At 37.3% G+C, this 17,348-nt stretch overlaps 1 protein-coding gene across 2 annotated transcripts in view; it reads left to right on the top strand.

Annotated features, from left to right (window-relative positions):
- Dync2h1 (dynein cytoplasmic 2 heavy chain 1) overlaps positions 1–17,348 on the top strand; it is a 154,181-nt gene that overhangs the window by 78,862 nt on the left and 57,971 nt on the right. For both annotated transcript variants that reach the window (XM_048343745.1, XM_048343746.1), the window contains exons 62-70: positions 737–878; positions 1,428–1,537; positions 4,646–4,744; positions 7,787–7,910; positions 10,530–10,693; positions 11,456–11,575; positions 12,093–12,227; positions 15,291–15,434; positions 16,492–16,581. In XM_048343745.1, the coding sequence (XP_048199702.1) occupies positions 737–878; positions 1,428–1,537; positions 4,646–4,744; positions 7,787–7,910; positions 10,530–10,693; positions 11,456–11,575; positions 12,093–12,227; positions 15,291–15,434; positions 16,492–16,581 (1,128 nt within the window). The remainder of the gene's footprint in view (positions 1–736; positions 879–1,427; positions 1,538–4,645; positions 4,745–7,786; positions 7,911–10,529; positions 10,694–11,455; positions 11,576–12,092; positions 12,228–15,290; positions 15,435–16,491; positions 16,582–17,348) is intronic.

Below are 17,348 nucleotides of genomic sequence, written 5' to 3' on the forward strand. Positions count from 1 at the left end.
GAGTTGTAGAATAGGAGAGAAGGAAGAAGAGTGGAAGGAGGAGGATCTGTTAGTTTTGGACAAATGATTAGCTATTAATGGTCATTAAGTAAATTAATCTTAAAGCACAACATCTTTATAGGTATGAATTTATGAAAGCAACCCATTCATTCCCCTTTTAGTTACTGTATAATACAGGGAAGGCACAGTGGGGGGGGGCGCATTATGAACATGACCTCCTGGAAACTTAAAACTCTCCTTAGACTTTCTTTGAATTGAAATTACCTTCCCCAGGAGAGAAATTTTAGAATTCGTGGCTGGGGATATAGCCTAGTGGCAAGAGTGCTTGCTTCATATACATGAGCTGGGTTCAATTCCCCAGCACCACATATACAGAAAACGGCCAGAAGGGGCGCTGTGGCTCAAGTGGCAGAGTGCTAGCCTTGAGCAAAGAGAAGCCAGGGACCAGTGCTCAGGCCCTGAGTCCAAGGCCCAGGACTGGCCAAAAAAAAAAAGAAATTTTAGAATTCAACATGGTTGGCCATTCCTCCTCTTCCCCTTTTCCCCCCACCCTTTTCCCCCTTCTCTCTTTGTTTTGTTGTCACTGGATGGGTTTTTTTTTTTTGTTGTTGTTGTTGTTTTTTGTTTAGTAGGACAGAACTCTGTGATGCTGTCAACTTCTTCCATGTTAGAACACAGCCTTATCTCTCTCTCTCTCTCTCTCTCTCTCTCTATCTCTATCTCTATCTCTCGCTAGGTTGCAGAGATATCAGAGGAGTTAGCTACTCTTCCGAAAAGAGCTCAACTAGCAGCTGCATTCATTACATACCTTTCTGCTGCACCTGAGTGTCTCAGAAAAACCTGTTTAGAAGAATGGACAAAGTCAGCTGCTCTTGAAAGTTTGTATTTAGTTATTGATTTTGTATTTTCAGTGTACTAAAAATGTGCTTTTGACGTCCATTGTTTTACTTCTTTATAATAGGAAACATTTTCTAGTGTTTATAATTTTTGATGTTTACTAGATACGCCAATTTTCACAAATGTTTTAAAAATGATTTTGTCTTTGTGAGTCTTCTATTTCTAATTACTCTTATGAAACTGAGACTAATGAAGTATTTTTGTTATTGTATGGATATAATAGCTAAATATTTTATTTTCTAGAATTTCATCTCAAAATGAGATGCAGGGACTCCAAAATTCCCTGTGATTTTTTAATGAAATTATTATGGTTGTGAAATACTGACTTAGAGGAAATACGAATTGGACTCTACTCCTTACCACTTCTTAAAAATGTTTGTCCTCCTTGGGTTTAGGTGCTAATCTTAGTCAAGTGGATTTAAAGTAAATATTGGCATAAAACTTGTTCTTCTCTATATTGTAATGGTTTACTCCCTTTGTCCAGTGCAGATTATTGCAGTGAAGGATTATTCTGCCTTTTAACTTTTCAGAATTTGATCTGAGGAGATTTCTTTGTACTGAAAGTGAGCAGTTAATTTGGAAAAGTGAAGGCCTGCCATCAGATGACCTTTCCATAGAAAATGCTCTTGTGATATTGCAGGTAATTAATTTACTTGGAGGAAGGTAAGCCTTTGGAAATCATGTTTGTCAGAATAAGTTTTATTTTTACTGGTATTAATTGAAAATACTTTTATGTTCTGAGTTGTCATTTGCAGTGAATATAGAGAAATTGCCTTTGAAATTAACTTTAATAATAAGCTCATATTTGCTTTAGATTCAGTATTGCTTAAGTTCATTATGGATAGTTATATAGACTTAATTGACCAAACAAAAATTATTTATATAATTTTGTTTTACTTCATTAATATAGTCAACATTCTACCTCAATACTAAGGTAAACTAGAAAAATTGAAATAAATTGTACACAAAGGTGTGATTGGATAACATCTATTTTTAACATAGTATGTGATATTTGTAATATTCTCTATGTACTGAAGGCCTCCTCTGAGGAAAGATGGCTAGCTATAATAAATATAATGTAGTTTTGATTTTCAGCATTCAGAAAATTACTTCACTAAGTATACAAAAAGTTTGCTGTGATTCTCTCACAGTGGAGGTTTTCCCAGCCTGTAGATATTCAACAGTTTTATTGAAGCTAAGAAAGGCCTTTTGTGTTCACAGTTATTTCTGCTGGTCTTACAGAGTTGTTTGAAGTTCTGTCATTTAGGCTGGGTGAACTAACTGTTGAGTATCTGCATTGCCTGGAAAGGAATCAGTGAAATCCTTGTTTGTCGTAGGTCTTTTAGCAGGAAATGGAGTGTGTTAACAGAAGGCTTATTTGACCTTGTCTCTGAGGAGCAGGAAAACCTTAGCCACACCAATTCTAGGTTGTGGATCACTTGGGTTGTAGTTCTTATCTGTTGTCTTGGTGTAGTTATGATTTATTTTACTTTCAAAATTTTACTTGTGTGGGCAGTAATATTTTTAACATTGAGAAACTCGGTAATGGGGAAATCAAAATATTTGATACACAAGTTTTAAAATAGATGAATGATATCCATAAAATTGCTTAAAGAAGGGGAAGGGAGATAAGAAAGGTTAGTATTGATCCAAGTACGTTTTATGCATGTGTGGAAACCCCTCCGTTTGTACAGTTAATGCCTGCTAATAGAAGAGCAGAGCCCTTTAGAACTGTTCAGAACTGAGATTACTTTTTTTTTTTTTGGCCAGTCCTAGGCCTTGGACTCAGGGCCTGAGCACTGTCCCTGGCTTCTTCCCCCTCAAGGCTAGCACTCTGCCACTTGAGCCACAGCGCCGCTTCTGGCCGTTTTCTGTATATGTGGTGCTGGGGAATCGAACCTAGGGCCTCGTGTATCTGAGGCAGGCACTCTTGCCACTAGGCTATATCCCCAGCCCCAGAACTGAGATTACTTTTGACTTTTTATGCCTAATCTTTGAAGACACTTAAAAATACACCTGTGCCAAACTACTATAGTTTTCCAAAAGTTCCAAGCTTCTTGTTTCCTTTCCCCATTGTGCCGTTTTTCACTCCCAAATGCTTTCTTTTGCTTCTTTGCCTAGCTAATGCTTCTTGGCTTGGCTTGAAGTATTTCTTAGTGGTCCACTCCAACCCTACCAGTCACCCTTCAGTAGCATCTTGTGCAGTTCTTCTGAAGAAATCGTCACTTTTGCTGCTTCATTGAGCATGAAGTCCTTGAGAATAAGAGAATTCTGCAATACTTTCTATATTCCTGTAGCTAATATCCAACACAGGTGGAAGAATGAATGAATAAGGGAATGGATGAATGAATGAAAGCTCAACATTTAAAATGTATTAGAATTTTTGTTTAAACTTAACTACATTTTGCCATGGGACAGAGATAAAATGCATCTGAGAAGCTTGATCTAACCATTTCTAGAGAGGTATAAGATGAAAACAAAGTTCCCGTTGAATTTGTTAGGCATCTTTTCTTTGCTAAAAATAAGTTTTTCAAACCTTCTTTTTTTATTTTCTTAAACTGCATCAGATCATCGGTATGAAATCATGGGTAAGAACTTTTCAAATTTTAAAGCAGTTATTTTTGTAGTTAGGCAACATCTAGTCAAGTTAGGAAAAATTAGAAAGTAAAACCCCTGTAATGTTTGCAAGGCAATTTACTAACCATAACATTTTGCTTCAGAAATAACATAGATGGATCAGGAAGTGAAACTTTAAGACACAAACACATGCTGGGCCGAGATCATACAATAATGTTGCATAGGGAAATTATAGTAAAACTGTTAAAGTGAGGTGTATCATTAATGTCTCTAGGGGCTATCAGTTTTAAACAGTGTTGGTAATCCTCATCTCTAGGACAGATTTGCCCTCCTGAAACATCTCAGAAATAGCACATCACATTTGTTACCATTAGTTATATTCTAGGCCTCAGCTTCCATAGGTGTTTTCTTCCTCTATAGCAATATAATATGTATGTGTATATTATATACAATAGACACACTTTTATTTATATAACATACATTTTTCAAATAAATGTGAAAACTTATTAGCTCATTGTTTACGATTTACTAGTGGTGATTATTAAATGAATTCTAAATTTATTACACACGTGCCACCTATTTCTACATAACATTAGCTTTCTTTTGTCTGCTAAGTACTATTGTATGTAAGACATTTTCACTGGTCTCTAACTTTCCATTTGCCTTAGATTTTAACTAGCACAGGACAATCTGAATTTATTTTCTTGCTCATTAGATTTTAACCTACAACCTATGTAGTAGTAGATATGTATTGCTTTAGATGAAATTAATGTGTTAAAATATAAATTGTAATTATTTCAGTAGTATTTTTATGATTACATATTCTGTAAAGTTTTAATGACTTATTTAACCATAGGCTACATAAAATTATAAACAACTCAATAGTGTATTTTGAGCGCCAAACAGAATAGTGCATACGGCATGGACATAGAACTAGAGCTCTTGCTTATTTACAGCATGTGTGTTAGTATAAATGTTTGTGTCATTGTATAGCCAATGGGACTAATAGTCACTTTACTCTTTATGAACTTCTTAATATTAGCTTGTATTATGGACATTGAAAGTTTGTAACTGTGGCTTATAGTGCAGATATAAGCCATAGTGTGTTCTTCCTTGTAATTGTACAATCATTTGAAAATAATTGCTTAATTGTTGTTGTTTTTTTAACTAGAGTCGAGTGTGCCCATTTCTTATAGATCCTTCTTCCCAAGCTACAGAATGGTTAAAGACACATTTGAAAGACTCACATTTGGAAGTTATTAATCAGCAGGTGTGTGAAACTTCTATTTTAAGTCTCAACTACAAATAGCATCTAACAGTGAAAACTATTCTGGGCTTATAATCAGGAAACAGATTCAATACTGAGCACAATTGGAAATTGAACATTGTGTGTGTATTTAGGCTACTCTCAATTCATTGAGATGTTTTTTTTCAATAAGAAATCTTAGCTTGCAATAACTTTTTAGTGTAACTTTTAATATTTTACTTTCAGACTAGTAATCAACTTTAGAATACACATTATCCAACTTTACAAATGATATTCTTTTTTTTTTTTTTTTTTTGGCCAGTCCTGGGGCTTGGACTCTGGGCCTGAGCACTGTCCCTGGCTTCTTTTTGCTCAAGGCTAGCACTCTGCCACTTGAGCCAGAGCGCCACTTCTGGCCATTTTCTGTATATGTGGTGCTGGGGAATCGAACCCAGGGCCTCATGTATATGAGGCAGGCACTCTTGCCACTAGGCCATATCCCCAGCCCATGATATTCTTTCTTATGTCCTTATTTTATAAGCTCATTTTTCTAAAACACAAATGCCTCCATTGACCTAGGCCTATAAAGGTCAGAATCATTACTATCTATGTCTGTACCTCTGTGCTCCACATCTTGGGCTAAGAGAGCTTCAGGGGCAAGAGCATGTAGGACTTGTGATCTGGTATGACAACAATGTCTTATTCTGGAGCAACTCTTGAAGGACCAGCCTGAGGCTGTTTGGTAGAAAACCCTTTTCCAGAAGTTCAAGAACACTCTTGGAAAAAATTATACTAAGTGAGGTGAGCCAGACCCAAAGAAACATGGACTCTATGGTCTCCCTCCTAGGGAATATTTAGCACAGGTTTAGGCTAGTCACAGCAGAGGATCACAAGAACCTAATTGCTATGCCCCTATGAATGCATAAGATAATGCTAAGTGAAATGAACTCCATGTTATGGAAACGAGTGTTATATTACTGTTGTAATTACTTTCAACATGCCATGTGAAACCGTAGTTTCTATTGTTGATGATCCTCTTGTATCCCGTTCCTGTGATTGTACCCGCACTATCACTGTACCTTATCTGAGTACATTGGAAACTGTTTATACTGGTATTAGAACTAGGAAAGTGAAAGGGAATGCCAAGATCGAGAGACAAAGGATAAAAAGACCAACGACTACAAAAGCAATACTTGCAAAACTGTTTGGTGTAAACCAACTGAACAACTCATGGGGGGAGAGGGAAAGGGCGAGGGCGAATGAGGGAGGAGGTAACAAACAGTACAAGAAATGTACCCAAGGCCTAACGTATGAAACTGTAACCTCTCTATACATCACTTTGACAATAAATAAGGAAAAAATGAAAAAACAAAACAAACCCAAAAACCTCAGTGTAATGACAACACACTCCAGCAGCAGAGTCATTGGTGATCATCAAGTATTATGGGCTGCACAGACTTGTAAGTGCCATGCCTGTGCAGCTGGCAGGTTGGTGAGGTGGTTTGTATCAGCATCATGACCAGTAATACTAATGCTCCGTGCTATGATGCTGGGATAGCCACTGTGGCCTCGCTATTAGGTTTTAAGCTCCACTTTAATCTTACTATTGTTTATTGAGCTGTGGCTGACCAAAATATCGGTATATACATAGTACATGTTATGATTTGTAATATGACAGCTTAATTATCCCAAGTGCTACATTTTTTTCCTTATTTAAAAGTTTGCAACATGATGAAAATTGATTTTTTTTTTTGCCAGACCACCTCAAAATTCTTGATTGTTTATAACATTTTGTCTAAGGTTCTTTTCAAAGCTATTTAAACCTGTCCTCCAAAAAACTTTTCTAGAATTTATTATCATGTATTCTCCCCTATTTCATGTTTAGAGTGTGAACAAAGCAGTTCTTATTAATACTTTGTAATATATTTTTGTAGCATTTAAATTTTATTTTTGAAATAATTTATAATTACAGTAGAAAATTCAAGAAAAAATTTTGTATTGTGGCAGTGATAGAGTTACTACCCAGTAGTCATGTACATTCCAGATGTGGAAGATGAAAAATTCTGTAGCTCTGCTGTCTACATTTTTAAAAACACATTGGTTGTATGGGGGGAGGTTCATTGTGATATTTCTCTACATGCATACAGTATCCTCTAATCATTCTCCCTCATCTCCCACTTTTCTCAGAACAATTTCCACAGGTTTCATTGTTCTATTTTCTTATAAAGTACATGGACTGTATTCACCTTCTCCCTGTCTGCTGGCGTTATCCCTCTCTCCACTGGTACCTACCCGCTGACAGAACTTGTTAAAATTCCTTTCTTTCCCCTTCCAGGACCCCTCTTGTGTTCCCTATCCCCTTTCCCCCTATGCCTTTTATTTTCCCCCTTCTGATTTTTTCCCATCTCCTTTTCCCCCTTCCCTTTTTTCCTGGTTCTCTTCCTTTTGTTTTTTTCTTTTCCTCCCTCCCTCTCTTCCTCCCTTTCTTCCTTCTTTGTTGGTGTGTATGCCAGTTCTGGGGCTTGAACTCAGGGCTCTGTCTCTGAGGTTTTTTGCTCAAGGCTAAGGCTCTACTACTTGAACACTTCTACTTCTGCTTTGTGTGTATTTCTTTGGAGATAAGAGTCTCAAGGACTCTTCTTGCCTAGGCTGGCTGTGAATTAGAGTCCTAAAATCTCAAGATTACAGGTGTGAGCCACTAGAGCCTGGCTTTTCTTTTTTCCCCCAGTACTGGGATGTTTGCCCCAAAATGGTATCACTGAGTTATCCACATTGTTCTTATAATTTACTGTACTGTAGTATACATAAACAAGTTGAAGAGGGCAGATTTTAGTGGATTCTTTTTTGATGCAGTAAAGATGTATTTTACATGTATACTTAAGTTAGAAATTTTAAATAATTTATTCAGTTAAAGTAACTCATCACCAAGTACATAGTATTATTCCTACTCATATTACATTTAAAAATCTTCATATTATTCCAGTTAATATCTTCATTCACTATCTCTTAAGGATCTAAGGATTGAGATAATAAAGAAATTAATATATATTCTTTTTCTTCTAATAGGATAGTAACTTCATTACAGCTCTTGAGTTGGCAGTACGTTTTGGAAAAACCCTTATTATACAAGAGATGGATGGTGTTGAGCCTGTTCTTTATCCATTGTTGAGACGAGATCTTGTTGCTCAAGGTAAATATTCCAGAGAGGGACTTTTTCTTTTTTTTTTTTTCAAGTTTCATCAAGGATTTATTTTAGTATAATAGAGATTTATAGTTGGGAGAAAGAGAAACATTTCCTGCTGCTCATACAGGAAATAGTGGTTAAAGACTCAAAATAGCTTTTATATTTTCTAAGGTGGGCTCAGCTTACTCCTGGTAGTAACTTCTCAGTCTGGCCCTTTTGTATTTATTGAAAATATGTCATTTTCCTGTCTCTTTATCTAGTCTTTTCTCTCTTCCCAATGTCTTAGGTCCCTTTTCATCATGAACAGAGTGCAGAAGGTAACAGTGCCTTTAAAAAAAAACTCCAAAGCCGTGAGGGTTGTACCTACAGGATTCCTCTTCGGAGGAGTCACAGGACAGCTCAGTTCTCCCAGAAACAGAGTACTGGAGCTGCAGGGATAGGGGAGCAGGGAAACCACAGAGCACACACTGTCCCTTGATCATCTGCTAGCTCAGAAACAAGTTGTGACAACACGCGTGTAAATGTTGGTTATGAAAGAGGCTCATTAAGATTTTGTTTTTATTGGAGACTGATTATGTAAGCACACTTTATAACTCCAAAGTTCTCCAGAGGAGAACAGGAATTTAGCATAACCCACATTACATATAAATAATTTAGGCACAATTAGCTATTTTTATCAGTTCTGAGAATGGTTGGACTTCTTTGTAGATCCATGTTTCTGGATTCATTGGTTATGGGCTAGTTTTGTAAGCAGGCCATTGTGAGGATAGCACTTAGCATATGTGTGTTAGCTAATTTACCCATAGGGCTCAGCGTCTTCATGCTCTTTTTTCCTTAGACTCTTGATTATACATACAAGTGAGATCATGAAATAATTTTCTGTGTTTAGCTTATTTAATATACTATTAGGCTTATTTATGTTGTGGTAAATGGCTGAATCCCTATTTTGTGGCTATATCATGTTCCTTTGTAAATTTTCTTTATTTTTCCATTACTGAATACTTAGGGCTTTCTACATTGTGTCTACTGCGAATAATGCTTCAAGGAATATAAGAATGCTGACAGCTTTATTATGTAGGTAGTGTGAGTCAGCTTTTCATTGCTGTAACAAAATACATGAGATTACAATGCTGGCAAGGGAATAGAGAAAAAGAAACAGAGGGGATGTAGATTTGCACAGCCATTATGGAAATATATTATGGAGGTCTCTAAGGAAATGGAAAATAGAACTTTGGTGTGACCATTGATATGAAATGTCCTCGAATGCTCTTGTGTACCCCCAAAGCCTGGTTGCCAGCAGGTGGGCTTTGTCAAATGACTGGATCTTGAGGGCTCTGGTCTTACCAAAGAACTCTAATGGATTCCTAATCCAGTGTTGTCGGGCTATGCCTCCACGTCCCCCCTGGGGAGACACAAGCCTCTAATTGTGGGGGACACTGGGCTCTGCGCGCTGCTCCCGCCGGCGGGAGGGCAGGGCGTGTCCCGATCGGGCCAAGCTGAGAAGAGATAGGGCTGCCAAAATCCCCGTGCGTCCCCAGACCCCCTTACATTTAAGAGAAGAAACTCGACACGGAAATCCCGGGGGAGCCATTCGATGGTCTACCGCCTTCCAAAGGGTTTTATTCAAGGGAGGGGTTTATATAACAGTAATGGCGGCTGGAAGAGGAGGGACTACCTGGGTATTAACGATTGGCTAATGAACTGTCCATCACGGTGATGTCATGGGACTTCCTCTATGGGCAGGGACCACAGCCCCCCAAGGACTGGGCCTCTGGGGTCTCCGGTGCCATTAGGAGACATGTGCTTGCAGGCGAGAGGGTGGGGCTGGTTTGACATCTCTTCCGGTAGAACCCGGAAGGAGATGGGAGTGGCCAGCAACCAGGTCTTAAAGGTAAAGCCATCCCCTACACAGTATCATTTAACCAAAATATATCTATCTTCTCTTAATTTGTTGATAATGGATGCCTTTTCAATTACTTGTATTTTGATATCTCTAGGTTTCTATCACCATGTATTATATCTTAAAAACTAGCACAATGAATACTTTTTAGATAATGAGAATTTAGACATGGAGTATATGGTTGAGAATTTCTAATTTTGTCATCTATAATCTTATTATAGGTGGTAATTAATAGTAGAATTGTCCTGAGTATCAGTAGTTATTCCTTTGATGCTTCAGTGTTCCAGGGACATTTTCATGAAACTTGTCCACTCATTATGCACATGTTGACTAATAAAGCGTTCTGCTGAACAGTATCACATAGCCTAAGTTTTGTGTCTTTAGACAGTATTAAGAGCTTAAAATGCTGGTCACTGGGTGCCTTATACCTATATTCTAGCTACTTAGATGGCTGAGATCTGAGAATTGAGGTTTGGAGCCAGCCTGGGTAGAAAAGCCCACCATACTCCATCATCAATTAATCGCTAAAATGGCTCAAGTAATATAGCTCCAGCCATGCTCAAGAAAATTGAGTAAGAATGCTACACCCTTAGTTCAGGTCCCAGTACCGGCACAAAAAGAAATCTTATTTACAAATATTTAAATCCTACTTGTAAAAAGCATGTAACAGACAGAAGATTCAAGCCAACAAATCACGTATATATATGTTTGTGTGTTTTATATAGGGCCACGTTATGTGGTACAAATAGGTGACAAAATTATTGACTACAATGAAGAATTTCGTCTGTTTTTATCAACAAGAAACCCAAACCCCTTCATTCCACCGGATGCAGCTTCCATTGTTACTGAGGTTAACTTCACCACAACAAGAAGTGGGTTACGGGGGCAGGTATATAAAAATCAGTTATTTTTCATCCTCGAATATTTTGTATCTGTGTGAACTTTATAGTATAAAGCCACTTTGTTAAAACTGCTTACTATGCAAATGTTTGATTTTGAAAATAAACTTGCAAGCATGTAATTGAGGCTTGTTCAGTCTATGGCTTTATGTATGGTAGAATTTGAGACAGAAAGGCTTCATAGAGATTAAGATCTTTTTTTTTTTTTTTTTTGGCCAGTCCTGGGTTTAGACTCAGGGCCTGAGCACTGTCCCTGGCTTCTTTTTTTGCTCAAAGCTAGCACTCTGCCACTTGAGCTACAGCGCCACTTCTGGCGGTTTTCTATATATGTGGTGTTGGGTAATCGAACCCAGGGCTTCATGTATACAAGGCAAGCACTCTTGCCACTAGGCCATATCCCCAGCCCCAAGATCAGCTTTCCATTAAGTGATAAAAACTGGAATTTGTGGCCAGATGCCGGTTGCTCTCACCTGTAATCCTAGCTACTCAGGAGGCTGAGATCTGAGGATCATTGTTCAAAGCCAGCCTGGGAAGGAAAGACCCTGAAACTCATCTCCATTTAGCCACTAGAAAACCAGAAGTGGTGCTGTGGCTCAAAGTGGTAGAGCACTAGCCTTGAGCTGAAGAACTCAGGGATAGTTTCCAGATACAGAGTTCAAACCCCACCTGCGACAAAACAAACCCCTGGAATTTGTGAAAATTGCCATTTTAAACTTCATTGGCTAGAATATATATATTTTTTTCTTTTTAAGCTTTTGGCTTTAACAATTCAGCATGAAAAGCCTGATTTAGAGGAGCAAAAAACAAAACTATTACAGCAGGAAGAAGATAAGAAAATACAGTTGGCCAAGCTTGAAGAATCTCTTTTAGAGGTAAAATTGTGCTATTTGTAATTTTTTTGTAATACTTTAACAAATATAAAAATGCTTTTTTAAAACTTAGTATTAACTTCAAAATAGTTTTGATTTTTACAGAGGCATTCTATAATCTTAAAATCAAAATTTCAACAGAAAAGAGTATAAAATACTAAGCAGTTACATTTAATATGGGAAAATTTTAACCAGCTAATAAATTCTTTATTCTTCATTGTTTTACTATTATATACTTAGAATTTCACAAAGCGTTAAAAGCATGAAATTGTGAGTGAACCTGTAACTATGTAATTTGTGAATTTTATTAGATAGATACAATTAATGTTGTATAGTAATTTGGTATGATATATGGTATTATAAAACAGTATACTTTGTTATTTGGTAGAAATATTGAAGGTTAGAAAATGTTGAAATTCTTATAGAATAATCATATTGATAGTTATTATGGTCTTCATTTAATTGGTTGTTTTAATTTGTGTTACAATATTCATATTACCTTGCTAAATTTTTTCTACAGACACTCGCCACATCTCAAGGCAATATTTTGGCAAATAAGGATTTGATTGAATCTTTGAATCAGACAAAAGCCAGTAGTGCACTTATTCAAGACTCACTTAAAGAATCTTACAATCTCCAGATTTCCCTCGATCAAGTAATTATTTCTTTCTTGTGGTCTTATGTGAGCTACTATGTTAGAAAAGGTAGAATCACATAGTCAGGGGGAAAAGTTATGTAAAAAAAGATTGAAAGTCCCAGAACCTCAAGTCTGATCCTTGTCATTATAGAGAACAGTTAAGATGTGGGGGACATTGAGAAAAAAGACTACAGATCATATACCCTAGTGGATTCTACTGATTTCTGCCACTGTGGTACCTAAGGTAGAGCTAAACTTTTGACTGAAATTAACAAATATATTGGAAGTATCTGAGTATGGAGATATCTGTGCTGTGTCCATCAGCTTTTCATTACTGTAGCAAATAAGTGATATAAATTTACTTAAAAACAGGAAAGGATTATGTCGAGTTCTGGATGTTTCATTCCAGAGTCACTTGGCCCTGTTGCTTCTGGGCTTGGAATGAAGCCATACATGGCAGTAGTGTGTGGTAATACTGTTCACTTATGACTGGGATGAAGAGAGAAAGATAAGACCAGGCCCCCACTATTCCTTTTGAAGGTACTTCTCATTAGGCCCTTTTTCTTTAAAAAATTCTACCATCACTCTTAAGACATGCATGTGTGCCCACAAGCCTTCCTTTCCTTCCTGCCTTTTTTCTTTTTTTCCTTTTTTTTTTTTTTTTTTTTTTTTTTTTGGCCAGTCCTGGGCCTTGGACTCAGGGCCTGAGCACTGTCCCTGGCTTCTTCCCGCTCAAGGCTAGCACTCTGCCACTTGAGCCACAGCGCCGCTTCTGGCCGTTTTCTGTATATGTGGTGCTGGGGAATCGAACCTAGGGCCTCGTGTATCCGAGGCAGGCTCTTTTTTTCCTTTTTGAGATTCCATCTTGCTATGTATCTCAGATTGTCCCCGATCCCACTACATAGTGCAGACTGGCCTGAGGCTTATAATCCTCCTTATTCAGCCTTTGAAATGCTGGGATTATAGGTGCATGCTACCACATTCAGCCAGAAGTTCTCTTTAGGCACATTAAGTAGTGTTCATAAATAGATCCTACTAGTGTGATGATCAGAACCAGTTTCTTACAAGTGGCTTTAAATCCTTCTTTATTCTTTTGATGTTTCCTTTAGCAAAGTTTTGATCCTGTATCAGTGTACTATGTCTTTACCTATGCTGATCCTTATTGGAAAAAGTTATCTGACAGCCAAAGAAATTACTGTTACTTTGAATTTCTAGGCTCCAGATTGATTTAAGCTCTCTGAAATTCTTTAGATCTTTCCCATTTCCTCTAGAACCTCTTCTAATGTTTTCCTAGTACTTTCCAGTACAAATTTTGGGCTTACTTATTTCTACTTTTTTTGGGAAAAGTGTATTGAAAGCAGAATAGCAAATTTATAGCCTGATTCCAGCTCAGCCCTCCCCCTTCCTTTCCAAAGATGAGCCTGGCAGATGTCATAATGGTAATTTCTGCCAAAAGCGTTTTGAACTCTCTATTCTTTGTCTTACTTACCAGATATTGATAAACCACAGCTCTTACATTATTTTTACCAGTGTCATATTTATAAACCTAGTACTGTTATCATCACAGTATGGAGAATCTTCTTTGTTTCACTCAGAACCCTGAGGCCATTAATCCTGTGGTGATTCCATTTCTCTCATTCCTTACTTTAAGTCATAATGAAAGCACCTGTCACTTTTTATTTTCTTCAAGGATGGCCCAGGAGTGCCATTCTTATGTCTGGCTCTCTGTCACTTGAGCTACATCTCCAGTGCTGGTTAATTTGAGATAAGAGTCTCTTGGATTTGTCTGACTCAATTGGCTTTGAACCGTGATCCTTCATATCTTAATTTTCTGAGTACATAGGATTACTAGCATGAGGCACGAGAGCCTATCCTGCCATACCGTCTTGCATTACCTAACCAGGTTCTCTTTTTTTAAAAAATATAAACCTGCATCATCTCATCTATGACTCCAACTGTTTTCTATGCATTTTGCCCTCTTTCCATAAGTACTCTTGGTCCCAATTAAGATCCATCTCTGAACTGCTTGTAGCTCTATCATGTGAAGGTAGAAAAGTATTTAAAATATATTCCGTCAGTCTGAATGTTCACTCCATCTTTATATGTTCAAACTGAATTCCCTCAGTGGTAGTGTGAAAACGTGGGCCTTTGGGAGGCAACTAGGTCATGAGGGTAAATGAGATCTGTGCGCGCATGTACGTGCGCGCGCACACACACACATACACGGCTGAGGGAGCTTGTTTGCACCTTCTATGTAAGGATTTGGTAGGAATGAACTGCGTCTTATAACCAGAGAAAAGGCCTCACTAGTTACCAAGTCTGTAACTGTTGTAACTGGACTTGGCAGCTTCCAGAAATGGGAAAAACAAATTTCTATTTGTAAGTAGAATAAGTAGAGTACATTTTGTTAAAGTAGCCAAAATGGACTAAGACATATGTTGTTTTCAGCTTCATAAAAATAAACAGGGCTGGGAATATGGCCTAGTGGTAGAGTGCTTGCCTCCTATACATGAATCCTTGGGTTCAATCCCTTAACATCACATATATAGGAAAAGCCAGGGGGGTGCTGTGGCTCAAGTGATAGAGTGCTAGCCTTGAGCAAAAAGTAGCCAGGGACAGTGCTCAGGCCCTGAGTCCCAAGCCCCAGCACTGGCAAAATTAAATTAAAATTTGAAACAGCCAGGCACTGAGTCTGTAATCCTAGATACTCAGGAGGCTGAGATCTCAAGGTCACAGTTCAAAGCCAATCCTGGAGAGGAAGATCCATGAGACTCTTACCTCCATTTAATTGCAAAAAGCCAGAAGTAGAGCTGTGGCTCAGGTAGTAGAGCACTAGCTTTGAGCAGAAAAACTAAGGGACAGCACCTAGCCTGTAATTAAAGCCTCAGGACCAGAATAAGGAAATACTAATTTTACAAAGCTATTTCTTTGCAGTATTTTTGTTTGTTTTTGTCATTTTGATTGTTTTATGTGTGCAGGACAGTAAGGCTGTGGCTAGGTATGTGCATGGTAGCCTGTAGGTGGCAGCAAAGCTCCAATTCTCAGGTGTTTTGTTCTCCCCTCTCCACCAATGATGCACAGGAGCGGGATGCCTACCTCCCCCTGGCTGAGAGTGCCAGCAAGATGTATTTCATTATCTCAGACTTGTCCAAAATTAATAACATGTACCGCTTTAGTTTGGCTTCATTTCTCCGAATTTTCCAACGAGCGTTGCAGAACAAACAGGTAAGCAGTTGTTATTCTGCAGCTGAATTAAATGGATCACTTAGGTAGTTCATTAATTTCCTGTACAAATATGCTTCCAGATCCCACTTTTAAACTGTATTTAAAAGATTCCATTTCCTTAAATTCATAATAAACTGTTCCAATGGACAGTTTTGGGAATGGTAACAATTTACATCTTAAGAATAAATCAAGCCAGTGTATCATTGTTAAATACACCAAGGAAGCCAGGCACCAGTGGCTCACGCCTGTAATCCTAGCTACTCAGGATGCTGAGATCTGAGGACTACCGTTCAAAGCCAGCCTGGCAGGAAAGTCTGTGAGACTTTTATCTCCATTAACCACCCCAAAAGCTGGAAGTGGCACTGTGTTTCAAAGTGGTAGAGTACTAGCCTTGAGCAAGAAAGCTCAGGAACAGTGCCCAGGCCCTGAGTTTAAGCCACCAAACCAACAAAACAAAACACCAAGGATTCATTAAGGTATAAAGGTACCTGAGATATGTCTTGCTTTTTTTTTGAATCTGTAATATATGCTATTACATATATATAATAGATATTATATTATTACATACATATATATGTAATATCTTCTAGACAGTAGGGACATGGCAATGTACATGGCCTTTATTAGCTTACATTCTGATGAAGAGAAGGATGTATTACAGGATAACAAATTGAGTTAACACAAAATGTGTGATGCTATAATTTAGAAAGACAGTATTTTGGGCTGGGAATGTGGCTTAATGGTGGAATTCTTGCCTATCATGCATGAAGCCCTGGGTTCAGTTCCTCAGTACCACATAAACAGAAAAAGCCAGAAGTGGTGCTGTGGCTCAAGTGGTAGAGTGCTAGCCTTGAGCACAGAGAGGCAATGGATATGAATCTTCACAGAATTTTAAATAGATACTTTAACCTCATATAGGCAATGCTTCGGATATTTTTACTGAGTATAATATAGCCATCAAAGTTGGCAGATTAAAAACTCTTATGCTTATGGCAGAAAATATTTGAAGCAATAAAATTTGTAAACATGTTTTAAAATTTCAAATTATAACCTACAGGATTCTGAAAATACAGAACAGAGAATCCAGTCTCTTATCAACTCATTAAAACATATGGTGTATGAATATATATGCCGTTGTCTATTTAAGGTAAGAAGCACATTTTTCAAATATAAAATCTTGATTTTGTTGCAGTGTTTACAGTCTGATAGTATATTTAATGGTTTTCAAATTTCATCTGTAAGACCATGGCACTAAACCATTTATAAAAATGTTTTACAGGTGTATTTATGCTAAGCTATCCAAAATCCATTTGGAAATGGAATATGTTATAAACGTTTTAGAAAAATATTTTAAGGGACGTGGATCTGTGGTTCAAGGAGTAGATCACTAACCTTGGGCACAAGTGCTCTAGGACAGTACTCAGGCTGAGTTCAAGTCCCATGACTGGCACAAAAAAATCAGTAACAACAACAAAAAATAGTTTAAATCTAAAAATCATATAATTTTTTTATTCATTCTAAAGATTATTTACTATTCTGATTAGTTTTCTTCTTGCTTCAAACTTAACATATTTGCATTTCAGTTTATGTATTTTTTTAAATAAAAGATCTTTGTTAGTGAGATTTAAGCCCTATGTCATATAATTAATAATGTAATTATGAAAGACTGTTTAGTGCCAAGATAACATAGCATATCAATAGAGGGTAGTGCTATTATTTCTTGTTACTTTACCTTTTAAAAATACGTTTAAGTTAGGCTAATGGAACATTTTGTTCCAATAGGAGAATTCATAAGAAGCTTAACTTCCTTAACATTTTGTTCAGTTGGAGTTCCTTTTTACTTTTTTTGAGGACTACAGCTCTGTTCTGACTAGTTGAAATTATTTTTTAAAATAACTGTGGCTTACAGTTCTT

The sequence above is a fragment of the Perognathus longimembris genome, chromosome 3, assembly GCF_023159225.1.
Source record: "Perognathus longimembris pacificus isolate PPM17 chromosome 3, ASM2315922v1, whole genome shotgun sequence".
Taxonomy (NCBI): domain Eukaryota; kingdom Metazoa; phylum Chordata; class Mammalia; order Rodentia; family Heteromyidae; genus Perognathus; species Perognathus longimembris.